Source organism: Amphibalanus amphitrite, unplaced genomic scaffold (assembly GCF_019059575.1).
Source record: "Amphibalanus amphitrite isolate SeventyFive unplaced genomic scaffold, NRLGWU_Aamphi_draft 000144F_arrow, whole genome shotgun sequence".
In the NCBI taxonomy this organism is placed as follows: Eukaryota; Metazoa; Arthropoda; class Thecostraca; order Balanomorpha; family Balanidae; genus Amphibalanus; species Amphibalanus amphitrite.
In genome coordinates, this window is record NW_024881639.1 from 401,841 (window position 1) to 419,050 (window position 17,210).

The 17,210-nt window shown below is 49.6% G+C and overlaps 1 protein-coding gene across 2 annotated transcripts; it reads right to left on the reverse strand.

The window, feature by feature from the left end:
• Positions 1–2,900: 2,900 nt before the first annotated feature.
• Positions 2,901–17,111, reverse strand: LOC122382641. 2 transcript variants are annotated; one of them, XM_043368243.1, is made up of 10 exons: positions 17,071–17,111; positions 12,510–12,779; positions 12,056–12,251; positions 11,546–11,695; positions 11,144–11,341; positions 10,690–10,872; positions 10,299–10,406; positions 9,983–10,149; positions 5,145–5,304; positions 2,901–4,773 (listed from the first exon to the last, which is right to left on the reverse strand). In XM_043368243.1, the coding sequence occupies exons 2-10, from the start codon at positions 12,743–12,745 to the stop codon at positions 3,340–3,342; spliced, it is 2,832 nt and encodes a 943-aa protein (XP_043224178.1). In that variant the 5' UTR covers positions 12,746–12,779; positions 17,071–17,111; the 3' UTR covers positions 2,901–3,339. The 2 variants fall into 2 exon arrangements, with proteins under 2 accessions (XP_043224178.1, XP_043224176.1); XM_043368241.1 differs by having other exon boundaries at positions 16,996–17,072.
• Positions 17,112–17,210: the final 99 nt, after the last annotated feature.

Below are 17,210 nucleotides of genomic sequence, written 5' to 3' on the forward strand. Positions count from 1 at the left end.
TCCTTTGGTGGATTCTGTGTGCATCAGTGGCTACTGGAGGTGATCCGTGATTACGGAGCGAGCGAAGCGAGCGGAGTCTTTCCTTAGATTAACGGAAATTTCTGAGTATGAGCGGCCGGCCGGCCGGCCGGCCGTGGGGACGCTCTTCAAAAGCTAATATCTTAGGAACGGGACATCCGATTGACAAGCGGTCTTCTTTACTGAATGTCACTTGGACGTAAAAGTTCTGTGGTGTGATGGCCACCATGCGTTCTTGCCAACCACCGCACGTGGCGCGTGGTAAAGTTGGACATTTTTTAAGAACCCCCAAAATTGCAACCTCAATAACGGCACAACGGTTGGGCCGATTGAATTGAAACTCGGTAGACAGTTAGGTCTCCATCAGATAATTCATCTGCATGTGTTAAGGTTGGGGTGCTGCTGCACGTGCGCACGTGCAGGGGTCGTTTCCAGATATCGAGAACGGCTGGACCGATGGCGCTCAAATTTGGTACACGGTTAGGGACCAGTTAGTAGGGTGCCGTGCACAAGTCAGTTGGGACCCATTTTGCACGTGCGCACGTGCAGGGTGCCGCTTCCAGATCTCGAGAACGGCTGGGCCGATTGTGCTCAAATTTGGCACATCGCTAGAGACCGGTTAGTAGGGTGCCGTGCACAAGTCAGTTGGAGGTACCCCCTCGAAATTTCGCACGTGCAAGGCCCACCCTCTCGCTCGCTCCGTTAGTCGCCCCATAAGGCATACTGGTTAGCTCTATTCGCCGAAAGGCAAGTCATAGCGCCACATGGCGAACATTTCCCCGAAGCTTCCACAGAGGAGCTTTGGTAGTTTTTCAGCTTCGGACCCGTTTTAATATAGTTGCGGCATTACGGTCAATATGTAGTGGACAATAATTGAATATTTTGTTGGCGTGTTAGTTATGAAGTTATGTTATGAAGTTATAGTTATGAAGACAGGTCACGCCCGGGACCTGGGAGCACAGCTGAGCTCTCGTAGCCTACATTCAAGATTCTTCTTAGCAATAGTCCTATACAACCGGAAGTGGAATGTGGATGATCAATCAGTTTATGCTGAGGACCATGGTTATAAGACAGCACCATTATGATAGTCTTCAAACCATCAGTAGACACATCCAGTGACGACTGATGAACCGGAACGTGTACGGCAGTCTTGTGTCACACCGCCTGTGCCACTGTTCAGTTTACTCCTAATCCGGCCTGGAAGGAACATCCATATGTCATATGTTTATTGCACTGTTTATTGACGACGTAAAATCAGTTGCAGTTCTCGGGTACGCGGAGTAACACGGCCCACGGGTATTCTGGCTTTGGAGTATAAACGTACATAAACAGGTGCAGTATGGCAAGTTCATTTACGCGTTCATTAATAATCAAAAGGCGTATATATGTATAAATGCAAACTGAAGAAATAAGCACGGTATAAAATGCGGCACACAGGCCTGCACTTAACTGTTACGCAGGCAAATAACATGACACCTCAGTGCACGTAGCGGATGGTTCGCTAATCGCTATTTTCCATACCCAAACCGTCTTACTATAACATAACGAAAATATCAATATATAAAACATTGAGCGATAACACATCTTCAATTTCACAAAAATCAAAAAGTTTTCCAGAATATGTTGATATGCTGTACTGATGCAGAGACTTCATAGCACGAAAGAAAGTAGAATAAGATAAACATCATTTAACCCGCGCGGGGCTGGGGTCTCCAGCCGAACGCGCGGGGCTGGGGGGGGGGGTAAATTTTACCCCCCCTGTTATCTCCCGAACTAATGGTCCGATTTGGAAAATTCAAACGCCAATCGAAAGCTCTCATCACGAACTACTAAAAACATGTACTTAATATAAAGTTTGAGGTCAAGGTCAAGGTCAGGTCAAGGGTACAAATTGCAAGTTTCTACAGTATCGGCCTTGCACCGTAGTTACCGAAGAATGGAGTCATGGACTGAGACTGATCGCCCAAAACGTGTTCTTAGGCTACCAAGACAATATTCGTTGCATACGATATCATTCAGAGGTCAAGGTCAAGGTCAGGTCAGGTCAGGTCAGGTCACCAAAAAACAAAATATAGAAAAGGGCATGTGCGACACATGTTTTATGGGTCATTTTACTCATAGAATTCGATAGGCACACTCAATAAGTGATATGGACCACCTCTGGATGAATTTCAGGTCGAGGTCAGGTCAAGGTCAGGTCAAGTGAGGTCAAATTTTGAAGTTGGTTGTTAAGGCCTAAAAAGGTGTCTATCTGATGCAGTTTTTCACGGCGAATCGAATGGTGCTATTTTTGTTTCCGTACGAGGTCTAGAACTTCCAAAAAAGTCATTTTTCAAAAAAATTGTGTGTCGTGACGTCATAAAATTTTGAATAACTCCCACATTTTTGAACCGATTCTTCTAAAATTTGGTATGTAGGTGCACATAGACCACTTTTCTGACATATATTCCGGTTTTTTTGATAGACTCAAAATTTTGGATTTATAATGATTTTCCCAAAAAAGTCAGTTTTTTGAAAAAATTTAGGCCAAAATCCAAAATTTTCAAAAAACCGAGATAGCCATTTGATAGACAAAGTAAAATTACGTATAACCTTTTTTGTTACGTCTTGATTCCTTTAAAAATGAAGATGTTAGCGGCGTTTGAACTTTTGCCGTTTTTGAGGCGAAAATGGCGAACATGACGTCACTAAAACGTCAATTTCTCAAAAATTTTCCGACGGATTTCGCTCAAATTTTCAGGGAACGTGTCAAATTGATGTAAGAAAAGGTACTGAAAGTTTGCGCCGCCGTTTTTGAGATATCGCAAAAATTCGCGAGGGGGGGTAAAATTTACCCCCCCCCCCCAGCCCCGCGCGGGTTAACAAACAAAAATAAACAGCGATCGGCAACAACATGGAGCCAATAAGAAAGTAGGATCATAAACTTGTCAAAGGCGTTCATAAATCATAAGTGAAGCAATCGATAGTGTCTGTCCTTAGCACGCAAAAAAACTGCTCATTGAGCTCTGTGGATCAACTTGCCAAAGCGACCATTTCAATTACCTCTCGCTATTTCATCTAAGACATAAAAACAACACAAACCGTGTAAGTAGTGAGAATTCTGAGTTTCAGAACATGCTACAAGATGTGAACACGAAACGTGAGACACAGCAGAGCTAGGCGACTGTAATAAATAAATTGACTACGCTTACCAACACAGGTGTTTGTGATATGCCTGTCTATTGATAGGGCTGTCTCGATAAGGCACGGTTTAATAGGAATACAGTATCACACTGCACTGCTCCCGCAGCCCCCGACTCCCCGGTGAGATATGACCTAACCCTAGCCAGGCGGGTCGCTCGGCGACTGCTCCTGCTCCTGCGCCGGGGCCGGGGCAGGGGGTAGCAGCTGAACGCTGGACCGGGGTACAGTCTGTACCAGGGTCGGCGGGACGGTCTGGCCCACGATCAGCGGAGCGGCAGACGGCTCCTCCGGCCCGGGCGGGAGTGCCGAAGGACTGGACGGACTGGGAGCGGAGGACGGTACTGGGGCGGTGACCGGTGCCGCTGGGACGGAGAGGGCCGGAACTACTGGGGACGGAGAGGCGGTCACTCCAGGGACGGAGGGGACTGGCACTACGGGGGAGGGAGGGACAGGTACTACTGGGGAGGGAGGAGCGGCTTCTACAGGGGAAGAGGGGACGTTCACCACCGGAGATGAGCTGGTATGGACTACTGAGGAGGAGGGAGCAGAACCTAATGCGGTGGGAAAGTCAGAGACTGCCGGAGAAGATGCGTCAACCAATACTGAGCCGTGAGATGACACTGCCGCCGCGGCAGCGAGAGGCGGCACTGCTGGAATGGTATCGGGCGACGCAGCTGGGTCGGGCGGGGTGTGATCAGTTGAGCTGGACGGAGCGACCGACGTCATCGAGTCGGAGAGAACGGGCACTACCAGTGGCACTGCCGGACTACTGGGGAGAACGGATACTGCAGGTGACGCTACCGGGTCGGGGAGAGCGGGCACTACCGGTGCCACCACGGGGCTGCTGGGGAGAACTGATGCAGGTGGTGCCGCGGGGGCAGGGAGAACGGACTCCGCCACTGCTGCCGCTGAGGCACTTGCCGCTGGAGTGGATGATGCAGACACTGCTGTGACGGGTGGATCGCGAACGTTGGCACTGCTTGGAACGGACGACACCAATGTGTTGGGGGCGGTGGGCACCACAATGACAGGGAGCACAGGCGCCGCTGGGCTGGGGAACACGGGTGTCGCAGCTGGGCCAGAGGACACAGCTACCTCTGAGACAGTGGGCACCGGTGCCGCTGGACTATAAGGCACTGGCTGTGTCACTGAGCCGGCAGACGGAGTACCCACTGCTCTGGGCGGGACTGTCTCCGCGACAGTGGCGGGGTGCGTGCTCACTGCACTACCACACAGGGCAGTCCCCACTGGCCCGTCCGCCGGAGCCGCGGGCCCGCCGCTCACCGGCGGCGGTCCGTCGCCGGTCGGCCGGCCGTCAGACCCGCCCACTGTCCCCAGCACCGTGTGCGCCGGCCGCGGGACCGCGGGACGCACCAGCTCCTGCGGGCCCCCGTCTCCGGCGTCCAGCGGCGGCGCGGCCGCGGCGGGGTCGTATTCGGGCTGACCGTCAGCGGCCGGCGGCTGGCCGTTCCGGTCCGGCGCCGAGCCCTCGCCAGCCGCGGTGGCCCGCTCCGGGCACAGACCGTTGGTGAGCGGCGGACATAGCACCGGAGCTGAAGGGGCATTCGCCGCCTGCCAAACGGGCACAACGAATCAGTGCACCGCCCCGCAGAAGCCAGGACCAACACATGCATGGCAAAGAGACCCTAGTGTCTATTAAACGCGCTTGACATATAAGCAACACAATCTGCATAACCCAGTGCTGAGCAAACACAACATTCAACACGTAACATAGACCCTCTGTCAGAGCAGACACTGTAGGGCAGCCCCGCGGTACGGGCCCCGCCGGCGTACGTTCCACTGCAGGTGCTCCTCCCAGCAGGGGGAGCACGAGGACGTACCTTCCACTGGAGGTGCTCCTCCCAGCAGGGGGAGCACGAGGACGTACCTTCCACTGGAGGTGCTCCTCCCGGTAGGCCAACAGGGGGAGCACGAGGACGTACCTTCCACTGGAGGTGCTCCTCCCGATAGGCCAGCAGCGGGATGACGAAGACACTGATGTCGTCCACGGTGGCCGGAGAGCCGTCCGATCGGCGCCACTGGCGGTTGTCCCGCAGCTTTCCGCGCGCGGCCATCACCAGCTCCTGGGCGGCCGATATACACCTGGCGGACACAATGCTTCTATTATCGCCCGATATACACCTGGCGGACACACAGTACCTCTGTTATCGGCCAATGAATACACCTGGTGGACACATAGTACCGCTATCCGTATAGTACCGTTACCGGGTGACATACGTATTACGTACACCTGGCGGAAACACGGTACGTCTAGTGCCTAAACTACCTGAACCGGCAGTCGGCCGATATTAGCAGCGTAGCTTTGTATACCTACTTTTGGGGAAGCAGTCTGCCGCCCCAATACTCCGTTTGCCATCGCGACTTTTATCCCCCCTCCCCCCCCCCCAACACAGGCGCTTTAAGCCCAGAAAGGCGCCTGCAAGAGGGAAAAGAACCCACCGACTCATAAGGGCCTCCTCGAGTCGTTGCCATCGCCGCTCTGAGTAGTGCTTCTTATGTCGCCCCTCTTGTAAGAACAGCGCACATAAGAACTAAAACTGCTAGGTTAAGCGCCCCATTGGTTAAAAAGGCGCTCCTCAAACCAAAATTAGTGCCCCATACTAGTGAATGATGACATCTATTTTGCATAATCGTTCCATCATTTCCATCCTCAGGACAGTCAAATCATTCTCCACACCTCAGCCCCCCGTTCCGGACTGGACAGGCACCTGTATTCCATGCGGGAAGTTTCCACAGGAGCACGCCCGTAGCCGGTGCACTGAGTAACAGAGGGCTGGGTGGCCTGTCCCATTGGATGGGCTCAGCCCAGGTGGCTCACTAGGGTTCCCGCCCAGACCAATATCTCCCCCTAATTCCTATCATCCTTCCGGCCCTGAAATGGTCTCGTCAGACCTAATGGGCCTAACCCAACAAACCAATCTATTTGGCAAATCATGGCGCCCCTCGCCCGGCAGGGCGGGGCCCATTCAACATTCATTAACGCGACCCACGAGACGGTTGAAGCGCCCCTTTGGCCAATACTTTTGTCATCGCTGTTGCTAGAGCAGCACCTCTAGGCCGGCAGGTTGTCCCATTGGTTCCTGAAGGCGCCCCGCGAGCCAGTTTTGGCGCCCTTCTGCAGCGCGTGACCCTAACGATTCTAGGGTTCCCCTTCGAGTCCTTTTTTAGCTACATTTATTTATTTACCTCAGTTTATTGCACATAGCCTCCAAAACCAGACCCAAAGTCTGGGTCTGATACATGCACACTAGCACGGCCACACATAGGTACAGTCCTCTGCACACTGCGTGGCAGGCATTCTTTTTTTTCGACAAAACCGATAATGATTCGAATAATGTGCTATCGGTCACTCTGAAATCGTAACAGCAAGACGCGAGAGGCTCCGTACCTTAGATTTAGATTATCATGGTATACATTTTCCTTCCAATTTGGCAACAATGCACAAAAGTATATCTTTGCCCCCAAAACAAACTTTTGCTTTTTGTTGCCACACTAGGCGCACACTTTGTTCAGTGATAGACCCAATCGAAAGAGTGGGGCATGGCGCATCTATGTGCAATGATTTCTGACAGACTGATAACATATCCTTTGGGATATCATCGGCTTTGTCGAAAAGCGAATACCTACCACGCAGTGTGCTGAAGGCTGTACGCACGAACACACACGTACGAGTGAGACAGTGTGCGCTCAAGCAAAGTGCGAGCAGACCACGGACGACACCTCGCCGGCGTTGCAGTTGTGGCGGCCCCAGCCGTCGTAGGCGCAGCGCAGGAGGTGCGGCTCCGAGCCGTCGCAGTCCACCTCGTCCATGTAGAAGTTGGAGCCGCGGCCGTACCTCGCTCCGCCGTACCCCCTGCCCGACTCAAAGCCCAGCGAGCGGCAGAACACGGTGGCGTCCACAAGTCCCCACCCGTCGTCACACACGAAGCCCCAGTCGCCACCACTGACACGCAGCTCCACTGTGCCGACCGAGCAGTTGTGCGAGCCCGCGACGCGGAACTCGTATTGACCGTGGACGGCCGCTTTGCACTTGCATCTTCCTGATAAACATTCGAGACCGGTGCCACAGTCTGGATCGCCAGCGCACTTCCCGCCCTCTGATGACTGAGATAAGCGCCGGCAGCTAGTGTTGAGTCGATTCCAGAAGCCTGAAACACAATCGCAAACGCCATCCGCGCATACGGCGTCGGGCAAAAGACAGTCGGCGTCCTCGGCGCAGGGCTGGCTGAGCTCGGAACGGCGGCGACACTCACCGGCAGACACCTGGCGGTAGCCGGCCACGCACGCGCATACGCGCCGCTCGCCGCACTCCGTATTCGGCTGCACCTCGGAACATTCAGTATCGCTTAAACACGGCTGGCCCAGCGCTACCCTGCTGGGTGGCGATGGAGCCGCGGTGGCCGTCGTCTGGTGGCCGGCGGTGCCATTCCCGTCAGGACAGTCCACACCCCTCGAGCCGGACTCCGTGACGTCCGCGCTGTCCGGGGTGATCTCGTCAGAGCCGAGAGTGACCTCAGTCGTCACAGCCAGGTTGTCCGACCCGCCGGCCGCCGTGCCGTAGGTACCCTGCAGAGATTCCTCCAGAGAGCGCAGACGGGTGTGTGTCTCGGCGTGCGCCTGCTCCACGCGGAGCTGGAAGGCGGCGGCGGCATCCAGCCGGGACGAGATGTCCGCCAGGCTCGACTGGAGGCCGGTGAGTGCCTCGGCGACCCGCAGCAGGGGCTCGGAGGCCGCCGAGCTGACCGAGCTCTCCACGAGCCGGGCCAGCTCAGAGCTGAGCTGCTCCAGAGTGACGGCCGCCGGCACCGGCTCGGCAGCTGACGGCCCGCACAGCAGCGGGCCGAGCGTCCCCCAGAGCAGCAGGGCCCGGAGCATGACGCTACCGTGACTGGACATCGCGAGAGACTGCCCGCGAGGGACGAGAAGCGCCCGCCGCGCCAAGGACGAATCGCTGTTTATACCATGAGATACCGAGCCGTATAGCCATAACGGTCCGGAGAACGTTTATATTATCAGAAACGTATGCGGATAAAAGGATATGCCAGACGTGCTGTGTGGATTCCGTCAAATACTTTGCACTTGTGATAGGCGGAGAGCATAAACTGTTTATGAAATCATGTGTATGAGGGTCGGCATATCTCCTCTTTTTTTCTGCGCGTCGGTTTCTTGCTATCGCCCGTCCGGGTTAGGCCATATGTCATTAACATTGTAAAAAACGGCACACTTGGCTAGATTAGATGGAGCGCCCCATCACTCACCAGTTCATAAAAGTGCCTCTGCAGCCGAAGTTAGCGCTCTTCTGACCAGACTGGTGTTCGATTCACCCGTGATTGAATCGATTGGATTGAATATTGAATCAAACAAAATTTGTTGAATCAAAAAGGTTTGATTCACCGTCAGGACTGTTCGATTCACAAGCCATGATTGAATCAAACGCATTGGGAATCAGGGTTTGAATCAAAAAAGTTCATGAACTAAAAAAGTGAAGTTAACGTAGTTCATTATCAACGATACTGCCATGTGATGATAATTGCATGACAACAAAAAGAGCACAACAAACACAATACTATTCCTGAATCAGTGATTTTTTAATTGAATCGAAAAAAGAATCGTTCACTCGTTTTGGCTGAATCAAACGCGAATCATTCCTTTTTTGTTTTGTTGTTGTTTTTTTTTATAGGAGTAGCGTTATGGGTAGGGGTAGTGGTAGGGGTAGAAGTAGGAGAAGTGTGGTCCACACTGATCCAATGTGACACGAGGTAACCTTTACGACCTGGCATGACCGAAGGTGACCTGGCCTGACCCAATGTGAGAGGGATAACCACCTTGCCCTGACTTGACCCGTATCACCCAAATTTTATCCAACTTAGCCCTCCGAACAGTTCTTTCGTTCTACATTTTCCTCTCCGCGTATCCGTCTGTATCTCTGCTTACAGGCGACACATCAATTTGAAACGAACACCGTTCGAAAGCAAATTGGCTGCTGCCGCATTTTATGACCACGTCGCGGAGCAAGTGGCACAACCGCTTGTCTTGTCTACTATACTATTAACAAACTCGGGTCGCCATGGTAACGGGGCACATTTGGCATGAGTATGCATCTAATAACTCATTTTTCCTCCTGTCTCATTTCCTGTCTAACTCCTGCCATTAAATCCTGCCAACTGCTTCCTGTCTAACTCATTTATTTATATGCACTGTGCATTTTTGAACGAATTATTTCAGAAAAAAAAAACTTGTTGGACCACTCCAAGATTGACTTGCAGCTTTCATAAGCGATCCAAGTTATTATCAGACTGACCTAAATAATATCAAAATCAAGTCCTAAGCTGAACGCCCATGCTGCCATAGGTTACCTCTAACGTTCTGGCCCCCAAAATCATTACTGGCTTATCAGTTATCAGCCAATGGGCGTCAAGTATTGACTTGCGCTGATTGGAGGGATAACTGCATTTGTTGTTCGGAATGCTCACGGCACTCATGACAGCGCTAGCGCAAATGTCTCCACTTTTCGTAATGTTGAAAGGCCAGAGCGCACCCCCCCCCCCCCCCCTGCACTGCAGTAAAACGTCAACAATGAAAAACACAGAGTTACGCTCCTGGCCGACATGCAGCTGAAGAGCACACACAGCGTACCAGTCACCGCCGACACCCTACGATATACACGTCCTGACGGGATCAGTGCAGTGCATTACCCGGTCCTCCTATAAGGCAGCAGACTGGCCGGCAGGAGTGCTGAGCTGTCCCCGCCCCCGCTCACCTGTATCGGCGCATGCTCTGGTCGTGCGCCGGGAAGTGGCTGAGCGCCCGCTCGACCAGCTCGGCCATCCGCTGGTTGGAGACCACGTCCCAGAGGCCGTCGGTGGCCATCACCAGCACGTCCGACTCGGTCACGGCCGCCTCCTCCTCCAGGTTAATGATGAGCACCTGGCACCGGGAGACAGGGGACAAGGGTCATCCAGGGGTAGTGAGCTAACCGAACAGAAACCGAATCGAAATGGCAGCGTGGCGAGACGCCAAAAAAGTGAGAAGCCATGGTTGACGAGTCTCGTACCGGCGGTGTTCGGTGAACTTACCTCGGGTTGTGACAGGAGGAACGGCTTCACGTAGACGTTGGTGTTCTGAGCGCGCAGGTTGTGGTCGCCGAACCCGCGAGTCACGCCAATTGTGGCGCACACGCGGCTCTGGGGGCGGATGGGGCGCGGTCAACAGTCATGGATGCTCGCACGGCCACCGGGGGCACGACGTTCATTTTGACACATAAATAATGATTGATTGGGTGGTGCTATCAGATATAGTGCACACTGCTGACTGCACACTAACAAATGATTCGATCGATGACAGAATATCATCTACAGTCGAATAAAGCATCAGCATGATTTTCTTAGACACATAATTATCACCAATGCCGCGCTCCGAGTTCAGAATATATGCGACGTATCTGTTTCCACTTTTGTCTTCACTTACGCGTTTGCCCTCGCCGCAGACCACGGGGAACTTGATGTCGCTCTCTGTGACCGTCTTGTACGCCCAGCCGGTCATGTGGGCGTCCCGGTAGAGCACGCGCTGGCCGAGGTCGCGCCGCGTTAGCCGCCGGCAGAACTCGAGGTGCGTGAACTCGCCACCGCACAGTGACGGCTGCCGACTCGCCTGATGATATTCGGAGGATGGCACAGGAAAGGTCAGTGTCCAACGCACGGCACCTGTTTATGTAAGACGCGTACAAATTACCGGAGAATGGCAAACATAATCGAAAATACATCAGAGTATAAGCAAATATGAAACTTTCTAGAATATAGCAGCAACAGGCGGTGTCCGCCTGCTCACCGGCTACCCAGCATACTCCCATGAACCCCCGGTTGCCCACTGCCACCCTTACCCAGCTGGTTGACCCACCGACACCCTCCCCATCCGCACTGACCAGCTGTCTGACGCGCTGCCGCTCCGTCTCGGGCGTGAAGTCGTGCGAGGCGACCATGGCGCGGCCGCGGCGGCAGACGACGGCGCGCGAGTCGCCTGCGTTGGCCACATACAGCCGACCGAGCAGGAAGAGCGCCACCAGCGCCGTGCAGCCGCCGCGCATGTCGTACCGGCGGCGGTCCTCGGCAATCTGCTCGTCCTGGCGGGTGGCGGCGCCGCGAGAGTCAACAGAGCGTTAAAACAGAGGGTGCGACATGTGAGAGTGGCACGAATGAAAAAAAAATGAATAAACATGATGCGGGGCGCTGAAAGTTATGTAGTTGCTTGATGTGTTAACTTATCTCTACATAACTGATATGCTTAGAGGACAGATGTTATATTTTATGTTTTCGTCGTCACTCACCATCTCGTTGAAGGCGGCCTCGAGCGCGCCGGTGACCAGTTTGTCCACGGAGAGCTCTCTGGACGACACCCAGAAGAAGTCTGTGCGCGCGGCCGGCTCGGGCGCCCCGTCCGGCGGCAGCAGGTGCTCCACTATGTCCATCAGCCGCTCCTGCGGGACACGACGGTCAGAGGCGGTCAGAAAACGCGGAAACGGCGACAGACGGCTAGGGCAGGCCGCTGTGAATTCGGCATTTACCGGCGTCTTTGATGCGGGGACTTTCAGAAAACTATAACTCCTTTTGTAACTATATTGGTAGCACAGATAAAAGCATATCCATATCCATCAGGTGCCCAATTCCAGCACTATTAGAATCAATAACCAACTGGTATGATTTATGAATCAGAAGTATTGCAAACATTAGCTACACTACAGCCCCGTATCATTCCTAGAAACATATGAGTAAGATTGCTAGGAAACAGCCCCCTGCCAAGGGGATGTTCCATGAGCCAATTAATTCCTTTAACTGACATGCACAATGTGGTGGAGCTGGTTGGCGGCAGCCGTTGACGCCCCGTGGCCAGCATGACCATCAAACAGGCCAAAGTAGTAGTAGGGCACGGAGCGAGCGCCTGTGTCAGAGCCGCTCTCGTCCGGCCGGTGCAGTGAGCCCACGTGCAGATGTGCAGTGTCCTCATTACGCTTGCTTTTCCCAGCATTCACTGCCCTGTAAAAGAAACAGCAAATCTATGTGAACTGCCAGCCCTACATCTCATTACACCTAGCTACCAAACTGACATTATTTCAAAACTCAGCAAATCCAATTTGCCTAATCTTTTTTACCCAGCCACCTAACACTTACTTATTATGCAAAGCTCCACAAAATATCTTAACATTGGTGAAGTCATTTTTCAGAATGTATTTTTCATATTTCATGCAGCACAAGGTCCTGGTTACAAGACTTTTCATGATCACAGTGACTCACTCTGCATATCCAGCCATCCAGGGCATGCAGGAGATATCTCTGGGCACCATGATGGGTCTGATTGACCTGTCTGCCGCCACCTGGACCTCATCCTCTGAAGCCAGCCGCAGGAATGATGGCCGGCTGTAGGGAAACTTGGGCAGACGCTCATCGGCTGGTGGTCGAGGCCCCGCAGCAATTGGCTCCTCCTGTCCACCAACAGCGCTATACACTGCCACCCGCAGCTTGTTCAGCATCACTTACGCAGTAGGTATAGCTGAGACAGGACACCTGTAATTTCAAGTACCAGGGGAAGTGGAAGGTGGAGTGAACGAAATACTATCTGTACAATATACATGTTTATGCCCTAAATCTGAGGCTGTAACAAGTAATTTCATGTCATGTTGATGTTGTGCCTTGATTTGTACCTATAAGAATATCAAAAAAGCAATACAGTTGGTGACATACCAGGGAAATAAGCTAAAATTAGAGCGCTCTATTTATTGCTCCTGCCCCATGTTGAAGAGATACCCCTAAAAGCGTGATCTTTTATCGGCCCTTACGCAGCAAGGCAGTAATTCTCAGACCGGTGGATGGTATCAATAGAAAGAGAATGCGTCAAAGATTAACATGAATTAATTAAAATAACATTAAAATGTTAATTAAGCGTGGAAATTAGTCCCAAACATAAGCTAATTATTGCTCCTACCTCGGCGACGGCGCTCCCCGCAGTCAGCGGAGAAGCTTAAAATAAAAGCCACCATCCTCCTCCGTAAGTCAATTTTAGAGCGGCCGAGTGGGCCGATGCGGGGCCACCAAACTGAGGTGAGACGTGGCTAGCAATTGCAAACCGCCATAGAAATCAATATCTTAAGACGTACAATATGGGATGATTACTCTGAAGCTGGAGTGAAAGCATGAGTAGATTGCAAGAAACGAAATGCATAGATTGGTTGAATTATGTACAATAGGCACAGCTCAGATGAAGCCATTTCTATGATGTTGACATATGACATAACCCTTCCTCTCCTCGCCTATGACCTAAGTGCATTGGCAGTTACCGGCATAGTTTTTGAGCACGAGTGTAATTCGCCATCGGACCGCAATGCATGTTGCTAGGCTGCTGCAATTACAACGAACATACGAATACTGCCTTCATTAGTAGACGTTTGTTTTTTAGGCGGTCTTTGACGTGCAAGGGGGCATACCTGTCGACAACTTGAGTTTCTCCGAATTTCAAAAACTCCCAGAATTTCAATTCCTTATGCACTGTTGTAGGTACAGCTATGCTCACAAGTTTTCGTTTCCTCCTGTTCTAAAAAGGATGATATTTGTCGATTTCGTGCGTCGCTGATAGGAGGGTGCGTTTAATAATTAGGCCCAACGCTTTCTGCATCCGCGAGTACCTTCAAAAGGGAACAACAGCTTCCATTTATTACACTACAGTTGGGCAAACTAGACTTTTGGAATCAATATATGGAGGCATCAATAATTTGATTCTGGTGGGAGGAGCCATGACCAAATATGGGCATGGAATCAATTTTTTGATTCATTTGGGTACACTTTTGACTTCAAATGAATCGTTACGGTTGAAAAAAGGCCCATGACGGTGAGATTTTTCTTTTAAAAGGTAGAAAAATGTGGTAGGTTTGCAAAAAGTGTTACCTCAAAGCTAAGAAATTGTCCCTTTGGCCTTGTGAATGGAAAAAAGACAGAGCCACTGTCCATCACGTAAAAGCTGTTTTGAGGAAATCACACTGTATGTTATTTTTGTATCATGAATCACATACTAACCAATCAGTATTTGTGTAAAATGGCAAAATGAAATTTTTAAACCCCTAATTATCATTGTTGTAGTGCTTTTATATTATTTATATGGTTTTTACCTGTTGCTTCAGTTTTTGTATTCTTGACATTTAAAAATTGTGAATTGTTATCAAATGTAGTGAAGGTAAAGTACAACAATGCTATAGGTATCAGTTGTGGTGCTGAGGATACTACTAAATGAGAATAATAGCAAGATAAATGCTGTATTCTTGCGAGTCATTGTTGCCTATCTGTTAACATTACCTGTGAATCAAAATAATGATTAGCCAGCTGAATGGGAATCAATATTATGATTATCTGTTTAAAGTGAATCAATTCCTTGATTGCCTTTGACTACCTATAGAATTCAAATTGTTATGATAGGAGCAATATTATTTTGCTTAGGAGATAGTTCAAGCATTTCTGTTCAAGATCAGGCATGCTCCTTCTTGAAATACTCTCCTATTTTTATGTGATTAGTAAGTTAGAAATGGTCTGCATTTATGCCCAAAAGGAATCAATCTTTTGATGCCTCCATATTTTGATTCCAAAGGTCTAGTTTGCCCAACTGACTATGGGACATGTGACAAAATGGAACACGCATGAAACGGAGCTCATATTCCTAAAAATGTCTACAATCACTTCTTTTCTGACACTATTAGCAAATACCATCTCAAGTTAGGTGGTTGACAGACAGTCAATGGAGATCTGGGGAGACTGAGTGATGCCAATTCACCACTTAACTGATAATGAGGGCCGAGGGAAGAGAAACATGCAACATGCACAACTGACAACTTGACAAGTGACAAAACACTACCACTATTGCGCAGTGCACAACAAATTACAGCAGCCAGCCCAAGAAATGCTTTTGGTGGCTAATTGCAAAACAAGTCACTAATAAATGTCTTAGTTGCAGCTGAACACTGCACAATAATCACACTGTTCACACATTGAGTGAGATGCCACAGGTGGTTTGAATCACACTTTGGTTTAACTGCAAATCTGAAGTGCTGTCATGAGGTTCATGCCTCCATGATCACAGCACTTTGGTTGTGGTTGGCATAACACTTGTAGTCTGCAGAGTTCCACATGAACTGCAGACACCTCATCTGGTGGTCTTCATGTTGCTCAACTTCTTCAGGAGGCAAATGTCGACCACCCAGCGGAAGCATGGTCCTGCAGAAAAGAAAGGTAATGCATAAGGTACAAACATTATCTGCTGAAACAGCCCCTTCTGTTGGCTGTTATTAAACTTTTAACATAACATAACAACATGTATTCCATGTATATTACATTTGTTGAAGTAAAATACTGCTGGCTATTTCAAAACCAGAAAATGAAATTATATTGTGGCATAATTCACATGCTCAGCTATCAGTATCAAATAATAATTAATTTAATATTTGGCATATTCTATAAAACACATTCATAGAATATTCTACTTCACGTCACAAGGACTCACAATCTTTCTGTTGGGTGTTTGATTGACGCATTAACTAAGTTTGTCTTAGGTTTTATTATTGCAAAAATTCATATTGCATTATTGTATCAAAATACTGCCAGCAATAACAAAACAAGAACATGAAATGTCAATGAGCAAGCCGCCTTTCCTAAAAATGGATTACTTTGAAAGGAATTTCAGTTTCTTTTAAGGAAAAGGAGAAATGATTATCAGGTAATTATCAGAAAACCACTCAACCAGCAAGTGGCTGGGTGGTTTCACAGCAAAGATCAAGCCAAAACATATACTTACATTAATCTATCAATTGAGCCATTTGACTACTACAAGGATATGTGAGCAAAATACGAATCCAATTATCCAATATTGACTTCCTTGCAAAGTTTATGCCTTATTTTATGAAAATGTGTCACTAGAATATGATACTTATCATCGAATGTTATTTAATTTACGATTTATTTCGATCGGAATGCACAGGGAGTCCCGCGCCATTTTCGTCGACGATGAATATGATCGTGTTTCATGAAGAGATAAGGGGTTTCAATGGTCTTTCAAAGCAATAATTTGATGCAAAAATTTGTAGGAAATAATATAAAGCTGGTTCAAATGGCCATCAACCATTTAAAACACCGAAAATACTCACAACTCCGTCCCGACGACCACGCAGCACCGCGCACGCCACACTACTGGCACAATGCCAAAACTGCTGTCACAGCGGAAATGTTTTTTTTTTCTCGATTGCAATTGTGGAATTATTTATTAAACAGAAGATGATCTTTCCGAAAAACCGACTGATTTCATACACAGATGCATGGAAAATAAAAAAATCCCGGTAAGTTTATTTGTATTGTTTTGTCGATTTTGACATGCTCCTAGTTTGCAGCCATATTTCGATATGTTCTACAGGGAGTTCAGAATTATTTCAGGACCAATCTTTTCCTCATTCATTTTCCCGTCGATCATGAAATTTTTAGAGCGGAACAATTAGTTTCCAGGCGGTCCGAGCGGTTTTCGTGAGAAGGGTGCAAAAATCGGCGTCATTTTTAGAGCCTCGACACCAGCTCAACACAGGACCCTATGGGAGATGGTGAAGTAGCGGGAGCAATAAATAGAGCGCTCTAATTTTAGCTTATTTCCCTGGAGTGTCACCGACTGAATAGCGTGCATTCAAGTTGAGACCCAGGTAGACCAGGACCCAGGTTCTGAGACTGCTCTCAGAAGCTCTTAGGAATGTTAACTTACAGAAAAATATCAAAATGAAACCGCATATACCCAATACCATCTAAACACTTGCCAAATATGGCCAAAAACACCTACCCATCAAACACAACCAAAATACCTAACGACCCTGCACCATGGATGCCTGCACCATGTCCATGACCAAAATAAACACGAAAGCAGCTTGCCCTGCGTTCGGCATCTAGAAAATAAGGGATAATTATTCGGGATCACTCGGA

Excerpts from the sequence above, each read along its gene's own strand:
- LOC122382641 (XM_043368243.1), bottom strand. The coding sequence starts at position 12,745 with ATGCTGAACAAGCTGCGGGTGGCAGTGTATAGCGCTGTTGGTGGACAG. Across the intron at positions 10,407-10,689 it reads TCTGCGGCGAGGGCAAACGC|AGCCGCGTGTGCGCCACAAT; the intron begins GTAAGTGAAGAC and ends ATCCGCCCCCAG. Across the intron at positions 5,305-9,982 it reads CAGAGCATGCGCCGATACAG|GTGTATATCGGCCGCCCAGG; the intron begins GTGAGCGGGGGC and ends TGTGTCCGCCAG.